The sequence below is a fragment of the Phascolarctos cinereus genome, unplaced genomic scaffold (assembly GCF_003287225.1).
Source record: "Phascolarctos cinereus isolate Bilbo 61053 unplaced genomic scaffold, phaCin_HiC Scaffold_3;HRSCAF=262, whole genome shotgun sequence".
Taxonomy (NCBI): domain Eukaryota; kingdom Metazoa; phylum Chordata; class Mammalia; order Diprotodontia; family Phascolarctidae; genus Phascolarctos; species Phascolarctos cinereus.
Genome location: NW_027555736.1, coordinates 196,359,107 through 196,374,191, shown reverse-complemented (window position 1 = coordinate 196,374,191; position 15,085 = coordinate 196,359,107). Strand labels below are relative to the sequence as shown.

General features: G+C 37.5%; 1 protein-coding gene across 2 annotated transcripts in view; it reads right to left on the bottom strand.

Moving 5' to 3' along the window:
• The window catches only part of PRKD1 (protein kinase D1), a 413,900-nt gene that overhangs the window by 78,475 nt on the left and 320,340 nt on the right, over window positions 1-15,085 (bottom strand). For both annotated transcript variants that reach the window (XM_021004291.2, XM_078151407.1), the window contains exons 5-7: window positions 3,912-4,122; window positions 3,603-3,680; window positions 1,026-1,230 (exon numbers count right to left, since the gene is read on the bottom strand). In XM_021004291.2, coding sequence (XP_020859950.1) covers window positions 1,026-1,230; window positions 3,603-3,680; window positions 3,912-4,122 — 494 coding nt within the window. The remainder of the gene's footprint in view (window positions 1-1,025; window positions 1,231-3,602; window positions 3,681-3,911; window positions 4,123-15,085) is intronic.

Genomic DNA, 15,085 nt, shown 5'->3' with positions numbered 1-15,085 from the left:
AGGGGAGATAACTAGCCAATCTTATAGAATATTTGTTTACAAATATGAAATAATAGTGATAGATGAAATAAGACAACATGGTGGTACTACTCTTATATTTGTAACAAGTATTAATTGATAGTGCAGCTCTTGTCAGAATACTGAAAAAGCAGATACCATACCTTTGTATCTCTTGACAGAGAGTTTTCAATAGATGCTAACTAATCTTGTAGTTAACAAATTTTAAGGAACTTTGTGGAAGCAAATGGGCCCAGAGCATTCCACAATCTACATAAAACTGTTTTCTAACTCTCAGACATTGATCTTGTAACTTTCTGGTATAATGGATATCCTTTTGTGTCTAATCCCTCAAGCAGACAATTCAGTTCCATGAAGGCAAGGACCATGTCTTACTTCATGTCTCTCCCAGAACTTAACTTAGTACAATGCCCTGAACACAGTGGGGCTTAATAAGTATTTAATATTCTAATTGAATTCAAACATGTATCAGGAATAAAGAATCCACACTAGACTTTCCAATCACAGCACACAACTATTTCACAAATGTATTAACAGGGTAAATTACTTTAATGCCCTGCTAACTTTTATTTGATGCTTATTATGTGCCAGGCACTGTGCTAAGCACCTTACAATTATTATCTCATTTGATCCTCACAACAACCTTGGGAAGCAGCTGCTAATATTATCATTCCCATTTTACAGATGAGGAAACGGAGGGAAACAGGAATTAAGTGACTTGCCCACGTCTCATGGCTGGTGAGTGTCTAAGGCCAGATGTGAACTACAGTGTTCCTGACTCCAGGCCTGGCACTCTAACCACTGGACCAACTAGGTGTGTGAAAAAAAAAATTGAGGAAGGAAGAAGGCCTGGATTTCAGACCTATAATTTCATCAGTATGGGGAATTTTCTGTAAAACTCATTTCACTGATGTAGATTACCCTCTCTCATATAATTTAGAGTCTTCAGTTACCTAGGTTACTGAGATTTTAAGCAACTTAGAAGAAGGAGTTCCAGAGCTTCTCACCTGATCATTCGGTTTGAATCATCGTGGTCTTGATCTGGGTCCTGCACATCCCCATTGTCACTGTGGCATCCTGTCATGGCCGTCTCAGAATCTTGGACCATTGATTCCTCCATGTCATCCATGAGGCCACTATTTCTTTCACTATCATTGTCATCACTTCCTTCTTCCATGACTACATCAGATTCTGCCCCAGGGCTAAGCAAATCTGGAAAATTGGATTGTCAACCATGAAAATAAACACTGACCTGTGGGGCCAGGGGCTAAAATAAAATTGAGTATGTTTAATGAAAATCAATTAGTCACCCTAAAAGATATTTATAAGTAGTTACTTATTCTCTTTTACTTTATTTTCCTGGGAATCTAAGTCTATGGGAGAAGATAATGTTTGTTTGTTTTTTTCAAACGGCAGATGCTTGAGTTGCCTTGGCCTACTATTGTGGAGGGCCATGGGAGGAAGAGAGAAAATGTGTCATTTGTAAAGGTGACAGAAGACACAAAAGCATAGGAGGTCACTTAACACACCACTAGATCCAATTCTCCTTTGTCTATTCTTTCACAAGGAGAAATACACAGGGGATCCCAGAGTATGCTTGTATAGCTTGTTACCCAGTGGGGAGGACAATCAGACTCATTAGCTGATGCTGTTGATACTTTTTAATTGCTATTTCTAAGAAGAAACAGATCATTTCAGAAGCTGCCTTTAAATTTCTGACATATTCAAAATATAAAATAACATAGTGCTAAATATTTAGCAGTTGATGAATATAATACACTATCATTAGGTAGTAAAGTATTTATTTTAAAACTAGAAATTGATTGATTAGGAAGACCAGCCTGCCAAACTGCAAAAAGTAGGTAAATTGGGAGTTTATCAGATTTTTCCACTTGTGGGAAATAACATTTTCAAAACAATCAACAGCATCTCTGCAATCTTTCTGTTCTCCCACGGCTGTAGCTGTCAAACCTACCCTGATATTCACTATGCCTGACACAAAGTCAACACCACACTACAGGAAGTGGGAAAATTGCCAGCCTTTCAATTTTGGCAGTTAATTCAGAGAACTAGATGCCAAAAGGCAACACTGGAATGTTTTCTTGGAGAAGTACCCCCACCTTTTCCTTCCAGGTAAAATAAATTTGTCTCCAAGTAAAGGAGGTCTTGGAGTCTTCAACTAATGGAGGCCTTCCAAGTAAAGGAACCCTATCTTTGCCTGCACTACACAGAATTCTTACAATATTTAAAATACTGAACCCATTTCCTCTGTCCTGTTTTGAGCATTATTTCGTTAACTTTATGCAATGGAAAACAGATACTAAATCTACTCAAGGTCACGAAATACTTTACTGTTTTAGGAAACTTGTCTGTGGGAATACAATCCTGGGGACTAATGGCATAGTATGGAAATCTCTGGAAAGAAATTTAGTTTAGTTTTGTTTTTTCTTCTTCTTCTTCTTGAGAGTGAGTGATCTGTATTAGATCACAGATGAATAGATTGGATCACGGATTTAGAGCTAGAAGAGAAATCAGAGTTCATCTAGATCAACGCCCTCCTATATAGATAAAAAACTGAGGGTCAAAGGAATTAAGTGACTTGTCCAAGGTCATCTAGGCAGGAAGTGTCAGAGGTGAGATTTGAATCAAAATCCTATGACTAGAGGTAGAGCACCTGCCACTCCACCTTGCTGCCTCCCTTCATAATTTTTTATGCCACATTCCAAGTTCTAAAAGGAAGTTCAAAAAGAGGATTTTTTTAACATACCCCCTGAAAATCCTATTTTGTTCTGATGAAATCTGAGCAAGGATTCTTAACCTTTTTAAGGTTAAGGTTAAGTGAAACCTACAGACTCCTCTGAATAATATTTTTGAATGCACAAAATAAAATACAAAGGAAACCACTTATATTCAAATAAAAATATAACAATAATTTTAAAAATGAATTCACAAACCCTAGATTAAGAATCACTGGAAGACAGAACATATATAGTGTATGTTAACATGTTCATGTGCTCCATTCAAACTGAACTGACCCTGTGGAGGTGAGGGAAAAGCAAGATGGCTATTTACCTGTGGTTAATAGCATATCTACTTTCCTCTCCTTCCTCTTAGGAAGACTATTGAGTGTATTATCTCTGTGTGAGACATGACTGGGTGGAGGGAGGGGGCAGATCAATAACTGTAGCTTATAGGCAATCCTGGCCCCAAGGTCTCTGTATTACCAATCAGACTGAACAGGGTTCTGATCCAGGAGAGATGTGAAAGCTCATTAGTAATTAGCATTTAAGACCACCACTAAAACATCAATGGCTGCATGGAATTCTGTAATATTTGAAGACTTGTGGCCTTTTTTTTTTTTTAAAGCTTAATGCACTTGAAATGAATACCTTCTGGGAATGTGCTCAGTTGAGTTGGAAGTGCCAAGCCCAGGCAATAATTCACATTAGGCAGATCAGAGAATTTAGATGTGGAAGGAGAAAAATCACTCAGTAAATGATTCTTTTTTACCTAGCAGGCAAGTATTAAGGATATAACATTTGTTCACTTGCAGAGCCCAAGAAGAACTGATCCCTTCAACCTACCTCCATTAATGGCGACTTCACCCAGGCAGTTGTTTGGTACTTTTGGTGCACAGCGCTTGTGACAGTTGAACCTACAGTCTGATGAAAATGCCAAAAATAAGCAACCATGGACTCATGCACTGGAGAAGAATTTGTGTAACAAAAAAAAAATATCCAACATGCATTTTGCCTTGCCTGGAAAACAGTAAGCACTTAATGATTGTTGACTGCTTTCAGACTGAAAAATAGCTGAAGTTTTCAGAGTTTGGTAAACAAACTCGGATTTTTGACTTCGATCCAAAATCAGTCCAAAAACAAGTGCTTGCTTACCTTTACACTGCAAGCCCTGTCTGAAAAGCCCTTTGAGAAGCTTCTTGCAATACTGGCATACTGTTGGCCGTGTGTAGGAGTGGATGACAAAGGTATGAGGTACTTTAACCTTGGACAGCAAGATCTTGTCAAGCTCGATTGGTCGTCCAATATATGACTGAGAATTGGATCTCTTCTCTCGGCCAAGGAAGGATTCTGATGGTGACTTTTGCTATAAATAATTAGAGAAGGAAACATTAATAAAAGATCCAAGAAGGTCATAATGCTTGTAAATATAACATAAAAGTCTCATTAGTTTTGATTTTTTTCCTACTTTATTTCTTACAGTAGAAGAATTAACTAAGAAACAATTTTCTAGACTTATAATAAGAGGTCTGAAGAAAAGGACACTTTGTTTCAAAATCCTAGGAATTTTAAATATGAGTTAGAAATAGTTAAGAGCCCTTTTAGAGGCTTATATTTCAGAGAGAAAACCAATTAAGCAGGACAGAAATAAGGAAGTTGAGTTGTTAGGTGGTGGTTATAGCCATTTACTTTGATGCCACTCAGATTGACGCACACTGTACCACTGAGCAAATTATTTCATTTCAATTTGCTCATTATTAAAATAATAAATAGCCAAAAAGTCTCTCAAAGGAGATTTGAGAATTACTTCTGGGTATGTTTTGTATAAATTTATGAGTACTTGAATTATTATGTCTGTGATTTCCTCAGGCTAGGGAACTCCTGGTATGGGAATGCTCTACACTAGAGTGTAACTGTGTAATACTTAGCAGATAAATAAATCTTAGTGAATTGTCTGTGATCAAGTCCAGGTTTTCCTGACTCCATTATACCAAGTTGCCTCTATTTTTCTTGCAAATATGAGGTTACTGCTTCCCAACTCCATTTCTCCCCTACCTCTCCATTACCTAAAGCCCATTTCACGAGTCCTTTGGAGTGCTCTGCCTCTATTTTAAACAAATCCTCCTTCATCCTAGATCTTTTCCTTACATGCCTATTTCAACTCCTAATTTTGACTGAGACCTGGCTGCTCTGTGAAGACAACACACATCACGAAACTATTCCTTCTATCGTACCTTCCCATTCTTCCAATTAAAGAACCAAAGGAGTGAACCAGTGTAGTGCTGGTGTTCCCCTGCTGTTTCTAGACCATGTTCTGTTCTATTCCTTTTGTAACCTTCTTTGTTACAAAGTTCATTCTTTTCTTATACTACTCTGTCTGCTTGACCTCTAATATCCTTTATTGACCTCCAGAGTACTCTCCCACCTTCCTCTGTCATTCATGCATGCTGTTCAGTGTTACATCCTCTCCTCTCCTCCCCACCAACAGCATTCTTGGAAACTTACATGTTCATGTTGATAAGCCCTCATACGGCTTCGTGGGATACTACAATCTTTGACAGATTAAGTGTAGATCACCCAAAGGACAACAGTGGCACATTGAGTGGGATTGAGTAGGCTGCGACATATTGCCAACCAAGGACTGCATTAAAATTGACACAAAGGCTGGCATCAGAGAACATTAGGACTGGAAAAGTTGAGCTGGTTATGTGACAAGGGTAGACAGCCTATAGAATCTGGTTGCATCCTCTAAATACTGAGATTTAGAGAAAACACCTCCAGAACCCTGGGTGGTCCCCATGTGGTGGTTTTATAGAAGACCCCAAACAAGAATAGCACAGAGACTGTGACATATGAAAAGTTTGAGAGACATAATTTCTGGGTAATTAATAGTTGATTTCATTAATTATGGCTAGCAGATAATTAATAAAATGATGGTCATTTGGCTTTCTCTCATAAACCAAAGACAAATCATGGAGACTCCTCAACACTTACGTACCCTTGGAAGAGTAGGTAAAAGGCATGAATCAATAAGCAGCAAGAGAATGAACAGTATGATGAGAAGTAGGCCTATTCTGATGAGGGGCTGGGTACCTGATTCTGATCATATGGTCCAAGAGAGACTGATGTCAAGTCAGCCCACTCTTGCCTTGTGCAATCTATACAAAAGGATCTATCCTCCACCCAGTCAATGAACAAGGAGCAGCACTGGGGTAAGAATTCCACCTAGATAAGATGGTCTGGATGGGGTACATTTTGGGGCAAGGTCAGAAATGTACTTGAGAGGCTGGACCAAAGTCCAGCTAATATCCACCACTTCACCCTGGATGCCCTCTACTCTCCGGTTTCTAAGACACCACACTATCTCAGTGTCTCCTGATTTCTTGATAATTGTTCCTTATGAATTCATATACATTTGATATTCATAACAACTCTGAATGAGGTAATAAATAGAAAGGAAAAAAAAACCTCTGGATTCCCCCTTCCCTCTGATATTACTTGGTTAATAATATGATTGAAATAATCATTTCTCTCAAGATTATGAATGAGATTGTGCTCTTCATCACTGAAGATGACCCCAACCATATAGGTGGAATCTTAAGTCCATCCTGACCCAACAGATCCTTAAACTCCTCATCTGCAACAACCTCCACTTACTTATCTCTTCTACATACCAGCATGGTCACAATGTAGACCCTACCATGACATGGGATTGCATTCCCTCTAAGACAGTGAATTCTAAAATTTCACTGTCTGATCACAGTCCTATTCTTCCATCCCTCCCATTTCCTCTCTCTTACTAAACCTGCTATTCACAATCATTATGACTTCTGGTCTCTCCACCTCTCTGTAATCACCCAGATGAACTCCTCTAATCTGGTAGCTCTTGCCTCTCACCCCAGTTTCGATTCTATGGTCAGTAATCTCAGTGACCACTAAAAATCCCTCACTTAAAATTTGTTGACCCTTTAGACCCTTTATCCTTTTTGGCTTGCTAATCCTCAATGCTGTGTAGTATCTACAAAGTGGATTTATTTCTGAACCTTTGGTTCCATGATGTGAGTGTCAATGGAGAAAGAACACTTTGCTTATTTCATTAAAAAGAAATTTCTTCTGCACAACTTCAGCTGGGCCTTCCCTGTCAGCAATCTTACTCATTATTCACTGATTCTTATCTCATTTCCCATAGTTACTGTTCTAATCCTTTTCCTCTCCTTAACCCCACCTTGGAATCCTTCACTTCCTACCAGGCTCAATGCAGGTGCCACCTTCTACACAAAACCTTTTTCAACTGCCCTGGGTTGTTAGTCTTCCCCCCCCCCACACTTATTTGAGTATGTATTGTATTTCTTAATAATATGTAGTAATAATAATGAGTATATATAATAAAATATATTATATGATACATATCATACATTATAATATATATACTTGCATATAATAATAAGTAAGCTCCTTGAGGGCAGTAATTGGTTAGCTTTTATCTTAGAGCTCTAGTTCCTAGCACATTGTACTATACATAGTGATAATTTAATAGATATTTGTTGAATTGAACTGAAATTTTCTCAAGCCTTCAATTCACCTCCACATTCACAAGCATATATATATATATATATATATATATATATATATGTATATATATATATATGTATATATATATGTATATATATATATATATATATATATATACATATATATATATATATTTTTTTTTTTCTTGTGAGGCAATGGGGTGAAGTGACTTGCCCGGATTCACACAGCCCAGGTCACACACTAAATGTCAAGTGTCTGAGGCCAGATCTGAACTCAGGTCTTTCTGAATCCAGGTCTGGTTCTTCATCCACTGAGCCATCTAGCTGCCCCATAAGCACACAATTTTGTCTTCAGTAAGAAGTCTGAAGTCTCTAACATGAATTCTCTAAACTTCCATCCTCTATAACTCCAAACTTATCTGTTCTCTGCTCTTATCAATTCTCTCCTCCTTCCCTCATTTCTCAGAAATGACTACTATTCAGAAAGGCTAATCTTTCCATCTTTTTAAAAAATCTCATCTACTTATATGTCCTCCAGCATCTTTAACCTCTCCCTCTACTGATTCCTTCCTATCTGCACCTAAGCATGATTAGTCTTCTGAATCCTACAAAAAGTCTTCACTTTTTTACCCTTTAAAATATTATTCCATCTATATCTTCATTTGCATCACCACCTTATTTGGAAAAATGCTTTACCTCTACTTCTTTGCTTGCTCTTGGTAATCTAGCATCTGCCTCCAAAACTTTGCTGAAGCTACAGGAGGCAGCTAGTAGATAAGAGTGCTGGACTTGGAATCAGGAAGATCTGAGTTCAACTCCTTCTTCAGATACTTAATAGCTTTATGACCATGGTAAATCACTGCCTCAATCTTCTCATCTGTAAAATGCGGTGTTTAGACTTGACAGCTTCTAACATCTCTTCTGGGTCTAAATCTATAATCCTATAATCTCACATAGGTACCCAATGCTCTTTTAATTATCAAATCCAATGGTTTTTTTCTCTCTGATCACAATCTCATTGACCTATCCATAGCATTCATCACTAATATCCACCACTTCAACCTGGATACCCCCTACTCTCTGGTTTCTAAGACACCATACTCTCTTGGTGTCTCCTCCTTTCTTGACAATTGTTCCTTATGAATTCATATACATTTGATATTCATAACAACTCTGAAAATAGGCAGGCCAGGGAGTATTGTTCCCATTAAAAAGATGAGAAAATTAGGGTAAAAAAATTTAGGTTACTTACTCATGGTTATACAGATAACCATGTCAGGTTAGGGCTAAAACCCATGTAATCTGGATTGGAGCGGAACACTCTACCATCTATTTATTTAATCCATCTGATATTGCTCTGGTTCATTTTCAAAAATAATAATTTAGGCTACATACTTAAACATACCTACACAGAAAGTGGTAAACAGTGCTTAATTTAACTAGCCAAGAAAACCTATCTGGGGATTACTCATTATAACCTGTCTCTCTATTTTCACAACTACTCTTCCACACAAATACTTACTTTTCCTGTGCTTTATATTATATATTTATCTTTAAAATGAAAATTAATCAAAATTTTATTTAAAAAAATTTGATGAGAATTTTAATTGAAGACACTCCAGTACTGAACCACAACAGCAGTAGTGTCTCTTTTTCTACAAAACTTTATGGCTTAATGAACTAAATGAATGATGACATGTAACATTCTCTAACATCAGTTCTTCTTCTCAATTTCCCCATTTCTGTCAGTGGAAAGCTTATTCTTCCAGTTTCCCATTATCAAAAGCCAAGTTTTCTTTGACTTCTCAGATGTTAAGTCAAACCTCATTAGCCATTCCTATATGAATGTGATAGAATACTATTTTGCTGTTTCAGAGAAGGGAGACGTGTATTAATATGAGCAAAACCAAGGGAACAATTTATACTATAACAACAAGATTGTAAAGACAAACAACTAGAAAAAAAAACATAAGTCATTCTGGTCAACACAATGACTAGCCATGATTATAGAGGACTTCTGATGAAACATGCCATTCATCTCCAGATAGACAAGTGATGGATTCAGAGTATAGACTGAACCATTTTTTTTTCTTTTATGGACATAGCTAATGTGGGAATTTGTTTTGCTTGAATCTCTGTCTCTCTCTCTCTGCTCTCTGTCTATGTCTGTCTCTCTGTCATATGGGCATGTGTATATGGAGACATATATATATATATATATATATATACACACATATATATATATATTTATAATAATTTTGGGATTTTTTTGTTTTCTCATGCTTTCTCAGTAGGTGGGGGAGGGGGAAACAGTAGGAAGAGAACTCAGATCTGAAAATAAAATAAAATTGGATTAAAAATACTTTTAAAAAAAGTTCATGGCCTCCGGTTTAAGAACTCCTGTTTCTAGGCTATATAATCCTTCCCTTTCCAATATAGTCCTTTCAAACTATTTTCATATGACATGATTTTGAAGTTCTTCACTATTTCGCTTACTTTCCAGATTAGAAATGTCCTTACAAAAATGTGAATATAAGAATCTTATTTTCACCTCCTTCCACCTCCAGGGTAGTATCTCCATAGTAGAAATTCCATCTGCCACTGCAGATCATAACCAATCTATAACTTAGTAAAATATGTCCTAGTGAATTGCATGAGGCACATAAAGGTTAAAATGACTTACTCATACTCATACAATTACTATGTGGCAGATGTGGGAACCTAAGTCTTCCTATCACTCTAGCCCCATAATCCATTTTAGTCATCCAAGTAATGTCCTTGCTCCAAATATGAAAAAGTCAAAGCTTTGAAAATCTCTAATTTTTTACATATAGCCACCAAATGATAAAACTGTTGGTTATATACACTAACCTCTGGTCTAGTTTTGCTTGACTTCCTGAAAAAACATCTGAGGGTGAAGAAAGTGGTCAAGAATGCCTTAAGGCCTATAGAATGCACTGCCTCTTTACCTCAGCCTCTCAGAATTCTTAGAATTTCAGATTGCCTCAGGCGTGACCTACATGAAGCCTTTCCTCATGACTACAGTTTTAACTAGTCTGTTCCTTCTTAACTTATCTTACATGTACTTATCTGTTCATTTTTTTGGTATGCCCCAGGAGAATATAGGCTCCTTGAGGGCAGAAACTGTTTATAGTTTTTATTGTTCTTTTCAGTTTCCTCATCTGTAGAATGGAGATAATAACAATACTCACTTCCTAGGGTTATAAGGATAAAATAAGAAGAAAAATTGTAAAGCACTTTGCAAATTCTAAAATGATAAAGTTTTCCTTCTTCTCTTCTTCGTCTTCTCTTTGTGTTCTCAGTTCATGCCTTGTACTTAGGGATAGGGATTGGATTTGTGATTTCCTTGTTTTAGGGAGCTCCTCAGGAGGAACTTCCTCAACCAATGCAGACTGGCATCTTCTCTTCAAATTACAATCTTTTTAAAATAATTGCCTAGATTACAAAGATGTCCAGTGACTTGCCTAGGGCCACACAGGCAGTATATATCAGAGGCGTATTTGAACCCAGATCTGCATGACTCCAAAGCCGGTTTTCTATCATTTAAGCCATGCTGCTTCTTTCTTTGCACTAAGGAGATGCTTAATACATGCTTAATGAATTCAAAAGGCCATCACCATTCATCTTGCCCTTTGTCTTGCCACTGAATTTTGATGACTTTCGAGTGATGCAGATGACTTTGCTCTACCTCACTTAAAATCAATTCATACAGAAGTCAAGACACCACCTTGTGATATCATTGGTCCTCTTCGACAATGAAGGATGGATAATAAAAACAATGAATGAAAAGGAATGGCATCAGATATAACATAGTCTCTAACACCATATGCAGAGAGGTAAGTTAGATAAGTCTATCAAACTGAAATGTTTCCTTAATTCATCACATTTATTTTACTGGTACCCATTTGTGTCTTAGACCATAGTTCTAAAAATGTGTTATTATAACAAAGTTGTTTCTTTTAAAAATTCATCATACTTAGGATAGAATTGCTAGTCCAAATGAATTAAGTTTTACAATATTTGCATTCATTTCGACTAGTCACATTGGACACAGAATTTATGATGCTTGTTCCAATTTGGCAAGGTACATTTGGGGAACCTGGACAATCTACAAAATGGTGGTGGGTTACTGCTGAGATTTTGTTATTGGTTTTGTTTTGTTTTTAACTGGAAGAGGCACATGAAAAGACTGAAATAGTTTGGAATGGAAAAACAGCAAGCTGCTTCATTATTATGCTCTGAGTAAAAACTGGCTCCAAACTTTGAGATTTAAAAGCTCTTTCCCTACAGTGATGGTAGGTATAAAATGAAGAGATAATGAGAAGAGTTTAATTCTCATACGAGCTGTCAGTTCTGTGAATTGTCTTTTTTTTTCCTTGAGAAGGTTAAAATATTTTAGAATTTGGATCAAAATGCCAGTTTAGAACATTTCTGGGGATTGAAAGAGTTATAAAACATGACTTGGGGAGAACTGAAAGCTAATTATTTCCTTGGTCAAGTCTAGTGCAGATACCAGAAAGATATTGCCTTATGTGAAAGATCTTACATTTCACAGCTTACTTGGGAAGAAGGGGATAATAACAATAATGACAATGATGATAAAGAAAATAAGTAGTTATCATTTATATAACACTTTAAGGCTGGCCAATTGCTTTACAAATACTATCTCATTTTATCCTCACAGCAGCCTTGGAAGGTAGGTAACACTTTTACAATGAGGAAACAGACAGGCAGAGATTACTTGCCAAGCATCAGTAACTGGCACATACAGCAGAATATGAATTCAGATCTTTCTGACTCTAGGTCCAGCATTCTAGTTATTGGCACTAACCTGGCAGGACAGGAAGGGATAGTCTATAATCTTGAGTTTTCAGGACTTATCTTGTCACTTTCTATTTCCTTTGATACTGTGTCAAAGTTAGAACTGTATTCATTGAACATCTACTTGTGGAGGTGACTTATCCTGCTTTTCTGAGGATAGAAATTCCTTTTTTTTTTTTTAATTTTCCTGGTAGCAAGCCAGATCCATGACTCGGCACCTCTGGAAGCTCACCAGGAAATGATTGCTTAGATTACATTATGGAAACTTCAACTGCCAGCATGTGTTTAAACATTTAACAGGACCCTGTAAGAATTTCCCAACAAGGTATATCCTGCTTAACAGGTCGAAATGGAGTTGTCTGAATTAGTAAATCCATTTAAAAAAATGTAGAAAAGAAAAGCACTGAAAGTTGTCTGATTCTTTTCTTGCTAAAATTTAAGAGAAGATTCTACCAATATGTGGTTTATTTTGGTTTATAAACAAATTAATGGACAAGATAAACATAATTTTGCACAAAACATGCTTTGTCAAATCCACACTTCTACAATGCTCATTTTGTAGGCCCATATTAGGGCTGAAAATTGGGGGCAACTGCATTCCTTTCAAGGTCAAGAGAGATGATGAAGTAGAGAACGCAAGAAATGTTTTAGAAGCCGTAACTAACCAAGCACCTTGACACAACCAAAGACATAGGCTCTAGGGAGATTTCTGAATAAACTGATTTCACTAGACAAAAAAGAGATTTCACTAACATTATTTCCTATAGGAGAATTCGCTGTAAGGCTTCCTAGTCTGCCACAGAAAGGGAGATCTGGTCTAAGAGTGTTTGGTGACTTCAAGGACCATTTGAATCTATCTGACAGTCCCTTTTCTCTTCCCTGAAACACTCCCATTATAATGGATTGGGGACTTCATGTACAACATGCTAGTTCAGAACTACTCTGCTCTCAAAGAGAGTAGAAGTTATTTTCTCCTCACACAAAGAAACAGAAGGATGTTGACTTCATTGGGAGAAAAAAAAATAAGAATCTGGCTCTTCATAATCCAGGATATACTCTCCTTGCCAAAAAGGACATTGAAAATATTGTGAACTATTGACCTTGTTTTCCAGAAAGAACTCTTGACTAGATAGATCCTTTTGGGTTGGGATCACGCATGCCTTCTGCTTCTTTGGCACCTTTCACAAGCACATAGTGGGTGCTCAATAAACACTTATTTGGTTTGGCTGACACCTGCTGACTATCTTTCAGGTGCTGCCTTAGTTCCACATGATGTCATGACTGGGTTCATTTGACAATGGCAAAACTGAATCAACCCAAAGCTTCAATGTTTTATTTCACTATGGAGATTGATATTTTCATTCCTGTCAAAATTCTTTGTTGTTCACTTGTTTCAGTCATTCCTGACTCTTCATGACCCCTATTTGGGGTTTTCTTGGTAAAGATACTGGAGTGGTTTGCCATTGCCTCCTCTGGCTCATTTTACAGAAGGGGAAACTGAGGCAAACAGGGATAACTGACTTGCTTAGGGTTACACGGCCAGTAAGTGTCTGGTGTCAAATTTGAACTCAGGTCTTCCTGACTGTAGGCCAGGGTTCTATCCACTTCCCCACAGAACTGCAAATTATGTGGATTGTTTAGGTCAAGTGAAATTATCATTTTAGTCAAATCAGTTCTGAAAAAGTACACATTGATTCTACCTAAATATAACTTGACAAAGAGTGCGGTAGCAAGGAACAGTGGATACACTACTGCATCTTAAGTAAGAGTATGTGGATTAAGTGCCAGCTATGCCACGTCTGTAACCTGTGTGACTTTGGGCAAGTCACTGGGCCTCAGTTTCCCTATGTGTAAAATCAGCGGGTTGGACCAGATGGCTTCTGAGGTCCCTTGCAGCGATAGATGTTCCTATGACCTTTGGTGCTCAGGTTTCTCATTTGCAAAATGACAAGGTTGGACTAAGCACCTTCTTAAGATCCTTCCCAGCTCTAAATCCATGATCCTATGAACATAAAGAGCATGAATCACCAGTAAAAAAAAATGCTGTTGTAAGATAACTCTCAGTTATTCCAAATGAATTTGCTTTAGCATAGTCCCACTGTTGTCCAGTTGTTTTTCATTCCCATCTGACCCTTCATGACCCCACTTGTTGTTTTCTTGGTAAAGATACTGGAGTGGTTTGCCATTTCCTTCTCTGGCTCATTTTACGGGTGAGGAAACTGAGGCAAGGAGGATAAAATGACTTGCCCCGGGTCACACAAATAATAAGTGTTTGAGGCTGGATTGGAACTCAATAAGAGGAGTCTTTCTAACTCCAGGCCTCGCACTCTATGCACTTTGCTACCTAGCTCCCTCAGTATAATCTAGCCCTAGTCCATCCTTAAATAGAAATGATTATCCCACTCACTTACAAATACTAACAAACACAGCTTTGGATGCTCAGCCTATGAGCCCATTTGATGAACTGAAATGAAATAATAATTTCCTTTCAACAGTGCTTACATGAAGAGATAAACCTCTCATTTGGGGAGTCAGGGATTTTCCAAGCACTCAGCCCTCCACTAGCAATAGACATGTCTGGAGACCCTTGAGAAAACAAGTTCCTATAGAAACATCCTTGTCTCCATACCCTGTAAATCACTGAGCACAAGATCTGAGGCCTGATGAGTTGTAGATTATTCTTTGCTACTATGCTGTATTCCCATTTCAGTGATCCTTGAACTGCCTGCCGAGACTGCCAAATAAATGAGTTGTGATTCCTCAGTTGGACACCCTAAACATGTAGCATAAATAAAAGCTAATCAACACCTTTTCATACCAGTGAGAAAGGTTGCTGTGGGACAAGAAAAAGGTATACTCCCTGCTTGGCTGTGATATATGCTGTGGCTTACAGGGGAGAGACTATTTCTTAAAGTTTGCCGCAATTTTTGAAAGCTTTTGGCATAATACTGTATA